The sequence below is a fragment of the Limulus polyphemus genome, unplaced genomic scaffold, assembly GCF_000517525.1.
Source record: "Limulus polyphemus unplaced genomic scaffold, Limulus_polyphemus-2.1.2 Scaffold8206, whole genome shotgun sequence".
Classification (NCBI taxonomy): domain Eukaryota; kingdom Metazoa; phylum Arthropoda; class Merostomata; order Xiphosura; family Limulidae; genus Limulus; species Limulus polyphemus.
This window is the reverse complement of record NW_013673816.1, coordinates 24,015-30,828: the sequence shown is the minus strand read 5'-3', so window position 1 is coordinate 30,828 and position 6,814 is coordinate 24,015. Positions and strand designations below refer to the sequence as shown.

The 6,814-nt window shown below is 33.5% G+C and overlaps 1 protein-coding gene across 1 annotated transcript in view; it reads right to left on the bottom strand.

Annotated features, from left to right (window-relative positions):
* The window catches only part of LOC106475194 (condensin-2 complex subunit D3-like), a gene marked incomplete at its 3' end in the record, with an annotated part of 11,450 nt that extends 5,488 nt beyond the window's left edge, over positions 1-5,962 (bottom strand). The window contains exons 1-3 of the mRNA XM_013935891.2: positions 3,645-5,962; positions 2,383-2,723; positions 527-768 (exon numbers count right to left, since the gene is read on the bottom strand). Of these exons, the coding sequence (XP_013791345.1) occupies positions 527-768; positions 2,383-2,723; positions 3,645-5,936 (2,875 nt within the window). The remainder of the gene's footprint in view (positions 1-526; positions 769-2,382; positions 2,724-3,644) is intronic.
* Between the last annotated feature and the right edge of the window lie 852 nt (positions 5,963-6,814).

The window sequence follows — 6,814 nt, the reverse complement described above, 5'->3', positions numbered from 1 at the left end:
TGAAAGAAAATACAAGTACTTTTAATATAGCCAGGTCCTCTGAGAGAAAATACAAGTACTTTTAATATAGCCAGGTCCTCTGAGAGAAAACACAAATACTTTTAATATAGCCAGGTCCTCTGAAAGAAAATACAAGTACTTTTAATATAGCCAGGTCCTCTAACATAAAATACAAGTATTTCCAGAACCTGGTTTTATTACTTTAGTTATTAGTCATTAATTACATTTATATTAGGTTTTACGTCAAGACTTTAAAATTCTATCCACAATACAAAATGGAACTTTTTACAGAGATTGTTTCATAAATAACTGTTAAAAATTATGAAAACAACATGTAAACAATTTATTCTTGTCACTGAGTACTTTTATGTTTAAAATTTCAGTACAATGAAAGATTGAAACTGGTTTCCAAGACCCATCACGTAACGAAGTTACGGTCTTTCCCCTAAAAGTTACTTTCTTATGAGCATTTTATCTACCCATAAGAAAATATCTTTAAATCTGTTCCATGAAAAACAGTACTAACCTTTGATTGCTTGTAGTTTTGATAATGGCATATGTTTAGCCCAGTTTCCAATCACGTACAGAACTCTCTGCATTGTGCTCAATGACACCGGTTCTCTACTCTCACAACACTGCTCCCAATACTCCAAAACAAACTCTGGGTTTTTAACTTCAAAACAAAGTGACAGAAAAACTAGTATTAGCCACACAGTTCCATCTCTGGACCCGTTAAGCTGGGCTTTGATCAAATTCACCATGGATGACCTACGAAAAACAGCAAAACAGAATTATAACAACATAACACAAGAGTTGAGTATGATACGTTAAAACTACTTTGGAGCCTTACCACTAGAGATACAGAATTTAATTAATTACTTATGAGATTGATTAATATCATTTAAATTACTCTATTAATCAAAATTAAAGTTTCCATTTATTACTGTTTTTCATTATTACATCTGTCCAACTAATTAAAGTATTACCACCAAACTTGTTCACCTTCTCTTTGTTATGGCAATGTTACTGAGGCACTATTGCAAATTTTAAACTGCTCACTAGAGGGAAGGCAACTTTCTGGCAGAGTCTGCTGACAATTTTTCTTGAAATATATCTTGTTGTTGAACTGCTAACTAGAGGGAAGGCTGGAATTCTCTCCCCAATAATTTATTGTATTTTTTGTATGTACCATGTTTGTAGAACACTGCAACAGTACTGTTGATGAACTGATTAACAAACATTGTACCACTAAATTCCAAGCTCTCCTAACCATGTTACTATAGTCCATGTCATTATGTCTAGTCATACTCTATCTGAAGATCATGTATCTTGACAATAGCCCTGCAGCATAGTTTACACTGCAAAATGCTGTCTTGTCCAAAGAACACCATTACTTCCTGCAGGCTCTCCTTTCTTCAGCTGCTTGAGGCATGTAAAAGTTGAATGGATTTTTTCATTGAAGCAACTTGTGTTCTTCTGATGTGTGTTGCTTTTTCCAGATGGAGATTCACCTTGGTTATGTTGGATAATGTATTCTGGGACATACGGACTGCTTTTACCACTGTCCTTTGTGGTTCTGGAGTTTCATCTGTTAGACATCACACTTTGCTTACTATGGCTGGGGATATGACTTGTTGCAGGTCTCTTTCTGTCTGGTCATGGTTTCCCAAGTTCATCCATATTCATTTGTTTTCCAATGCAATTAAGCAAATTCTAAATCCCTGATCTGAATATTCTGTATCATAAAGAGTTCTTATACACCCTTCCCAAAGTTGATAAGTTTTAGGGACAATGACACTATCTACAATAGTTGTGGCTTTCACATGACTTGCTGATTTACACATTCATTTTAATATATCATAGCCCAACATTTGTATTATCTTTATTTTTCAATACACCAGTATCATTCTACTGTTTTCTTACTACAACTACAAAGTTCATATACTGAACTCCAAGATTATAAATACTTGAATATTACAACTTTCTTTACAATTTTTTTATGCAAGTTACACATGTCTATTAAATGTCTACAAGTAATTTATTCAACGACAAGACATCTATCCTCAGGTGATCCTTTAATTAAATCTTACTTTTTGAAAGTCCAGATTTAAAAAATGCTACACTCTCCTTCTTCTTCAATAATCTCAATACTAAGCAGAAATAATTAAATCTTTACTTGGGATCCACAGTCACAAATCTATGAGCTTCTGGTTTAGTATCTCCGCTTGCAGTACATTCAGTACAAAAAAAAAAGCACAGGAAAGTGTATGATAAATCCAGTTACCACTACTTTTATACGCAAAGATATTTTTTTTCATGTGATTATTAATTGTAACTTACATTAATCTTTATTTTCATACCAAACACCAGAAAACTTCTTACTTGATCTTTCCTTGTTTTCCTAACTTCTGTACGGCCTTCTGAAGGTAACGTTGCATGTCTTGATATTCAGTACTTGCAACATCATCCAAGATCTTCCATGCCATCTCCCGATGTGATTCTTCTGTCTTAGAAACAATTTTCTCTAGCAACAAGCTATAAACCATCTCCAGACATTTCTCTTGGATTGAATTCTCTGGATCTAGCACCAATGGTAGCACTCCTTGCATCCAATGCTTCTGTATCGTGGTTGACAGAGGACAACATTCCAGAAGGTTGGATAAAGACTGAACTGCTTGCTTCCTCACCAACACAGCTGGATCCAGGCAGTGGTTTTCTAACAACTAGAGAAAGAACTTTATCAACGTTAAAAAGGCACATAAAGCTAGCAGCAACTGAATCACCACAGTTTATTACCATGTCAGTAATAATGTAAAGTTAGCAACAACTGAATCACCATAGTTTATTACCATGTCAGTAATAACGTAAAGTTAGCAGCAACTGAATCACCAGAATTGTGCATCTACTTAAACAAAAACTCAAATTCTAGTAACATTACTTAAAATTAAACTTTCACATTACTTTTAAAAACAGACCAAACTAAAACAAGTTTGTTAAATGGTTTTACATTTGTGATAGTAGGTATTGTTTGGTGAAACACTGAAAAGCAGTTTTTTACAAAACTGAGAAATTAATTTTCACTGTAAGATACTTCACACAGAAAAATGTTCAAAACTAAAATATTCCAATAACTCTTAAACATGTGGCCATGGTCAACCATTAAAGAAACAACTCTTAACACAGTTCCAACCTTTTAACAAATAACTGTGATGCCTTCTAGTTCTACTTTCTGTGTAACAAACACTCACGACAGTTATGTAACAAACTGTCTTACAAACACAAAATAGTAACATTGTATCATCCCTACCACTTGTTTACTTACATATTATATACTAACAGAAAAAACTGAGTCTACTACAGTATTTCAGAGATACAAATAAGATCTTTCTTAAGTTCTAGAAAAACTATATATTAAATCATAATTCTACTCTGTTTCCTCACACTTTCTGTTCTACCAATCAAAGAAATCAAACTGGATCTTTTAGTTAAAAAACTCCTAAAAAACTAACAGCTTACAACAAGGTACTAACTGATAAAAAATTACACCTGCTATTCAGTTTCAAAAGATTGCTGTTAAATTTTTTTTTTAATGAACTTACGTACAAATTGAAAATTTCGCTAAGCCTTGAAACTGGTATACTAACCTTTATATAGTTCTCTAACGTGTTGGTTTCTTTAATTATCAAGACATTTTCCAAGACCTGTAATGATGCTTTCCTTACATTGACTTTCTGATCGCTACAACGTCGTGAAATCATCTCCATGAAGGAGTCTACAGAAAAATCGGAGGAGACTGCATGACTGCTGGGCATACAAGTAACTTCACTGTTCTGATTAATTTCTTTCTGAAGAACAAGGTCTTGTCCTGATAAACTTCCTTTTTGAAGAACAACGTCTTGTCCTGATGAACTTCCTTTCTGAAGAACAACATCTTGTCCTGATAAACTTCCTTTTTGAAGAACATCTTGTCCTGATGAACTTCCTTTCTGAAGAACAACATCTTGTCCTGATGAACTTCCTTTCTGAAGAACGTCTTGTCCTGATAAACTTCCTTTTTCTTTCTCCTCTCTCTTTTCTTTGTCGCTGACATCAGTTTCACTATTAATCGAAACAGTCTGGCCACTCTTATTACTTCCCTCAGACTTAGCTGAATCAGTGTTAGTCTTTTCTTTTAGCATTTCCAAGCACATAGCTTTCAGTTCAGATCTAGCGGAAGACGTGCACAATGCTAAAATGTTCAATGCTTTAGCTCTCACAGATGCAGCTTTATCATTACACCTGGCCAATATTACAGACAGTAAAGTGCAAATGTGAAGAAAACTTTGAAATTTTTTGGGCACTGAAGTATCCCAGTTTCTTTCTGGTTCAATGACTAGCAATGAAAACAGTTCCAAGCTAAAAATCCTGTAATTAACTTTAGCATGTCGTGCCAACCTATGCAGCCATTCAACCATTTCAGCAAAGGCCCCTGTAGGAAAATGTTTCAGTATCTCTATACAAGCTTGAGCTACTTTACATCGAAAGTCTGATTTATCAACAACTTTTGTACACAAGTGTTGAACAAGAACTCTTGCACCCTTCAACGAAGTTTCTTGGTTCTCCTTCATAAGATGACAAATAAAACTAACAGTGTTGTCTTTAACTATTTGCTGGGCTCGAGGGATAGACTGACTTCCCGCAACTGACAACATAAGGATGTTTGGTAGAAGGTATTTCATAATGGTGAGAACCAGTTGCTCAACATCTCCATGCAGAGGTTGACAGAGATATTTCAAACCTTTAAAAGCTAACAGTGAAATATCTGGTCTCTTCTTTCGAGTATTTTCAATCTGATGATGACTGTCAAAGATCATACATTTTTCAGTTTCCATTGTTGTCAGTTCTGTTAGCTGCTGAATAACCTGTTCAATAAGATGCATGTTGAACTGCAGAGTAAAAGTTTCCAATAATGTAATTAGATCAGAAAGTGCACTTGATAAAATGCTAATCAGTTTCTGAACCTCTTCAAGAGACATATTAACTTCATCTTCTCCCTCGTCACTGCTAAACCCTTCCATCGTTATTGCTTCGTTTCCATCAGGATCACCACTTGTACAAGGTTCAGCTAAATCTTCTTCAGAAATATGTCTATTACTCTTCCCATAACCCTTTTTATTCTTTCTACATTTTCCATAATTACTATTTTGCCCTCCAACTTCTTTACGACGTTTGCTTGGTTTAAATATTTCTTCTTCTCCACATCCATCTGGTTGATCAAAATTAACTGGAATTCTACGCTTTTTAGGAAAATGTTTGTTCAACTGTGCCTCTGTTGCCGAGCCTGCTTCTTTTGGAACTTTCATACTGTGAACAGCCATTTGGAAGAGGTTACCTTGAAATATCCTGAAGGCACTACTACCAGGAATTCTCAGAATTGTGAAATACAACTGACTACTAATCAGAGCATATTCTTTCTTAACAAAGTTACATCGTGATTTCTGGTTGTGTCTGTTTGTCTCTACACTTGCTTTCATCAAAAAATACAGTAAGGCTAATATCTGTTTGTAATGAACATCATTTTCAATTAAAATGTTCCAAAAGTTAGTGCTTGTAACAGCATCAATAGAACCGTTTAAGCTTTCATGAATATTATCTTTAGATACAAATTCACCTGCAATCCGATCTTCAATGTTGTTATTACTCCGAAGATTAGAATCAACGACAGTTACTTGTTTATCACTAAGACTATGAACAGCCCATGTCCTGCAGAGATTTGTTGTTTCAATGAGCAAATCTTTTAAACCTTCAACACTATAGATTTCATCATTTGGAAGATCAACATCTTCAGTGAAACCGCTATTCCATACATATGTCATCAAATCCTTATCAATAACTTCAAGAGGAAAAGAAGAAAATATTTGTAGAGTGTTTCTTTCCAAATTCTCAAACTCCGCCATGATGGTCCGTTAAAATTTAGCGGGAGGAAATATAAACATAGTACATACATACACTCAAGAAAAAAAATCCAATATGATTGAAAACCTGAAACAGAAGGTTTCAATATTATACTGATTTTGTACTTTTTTTATGTATTGACTTGATGGCTAGATGCGCGTGAAGATGAAACAATTTCCATTACTTTTTGTAGCAGAGAGAAACTGTTATTGATGTTTTATGAAATTATATATTCATACTAAAATTAATGTTATGAGATTATACATGACACTATCGTTTAAACAAGCTGTGCCTAAAATGTGATTTTAACAAAACGTGGAATTATCATACGTACCACCACAATGGAAACTTAGAAAGTTAATAGGATTTAGATATATTAAAAATATGAAGCACATAAGCAAAAATTTTCAACAAATAGTAATAATATTTTTCACGTTTTAGGTTTTAGAAAAAAAATGTTTCCAGGCGCTTAAGCGGGTTTACATTTATATATTTTTCCTATACGGAATTCAACAAATATATTTTGAAAGTTAAAAATAAGAATTTAGGAAATAGTTTAAGAAGTATTATAATTTTAAAAGTTATAAAGTTAATTCCATTTAGCATTATATGTAGTACATTTTATCTAATTTATACAAAAAATATTGAACCAGTTATGAACTAAAGTCGTTTTGCTAAGGGAGCCTGTGGTAAAGTTAATTATACGCTGTATGAAAATTAACTCAAAAATATATATAAAACGTCTCTGTAAAGTATTCTGAGTTTTCGTTAGTTTTTAACGATGAAAGAGTGACTGTTCACGACGCTACACATTCGATTTAATAGGCGATAAAACTAAAATAAAAAATGACACTGGTCACAATATTTTTTGTTCTTGTTG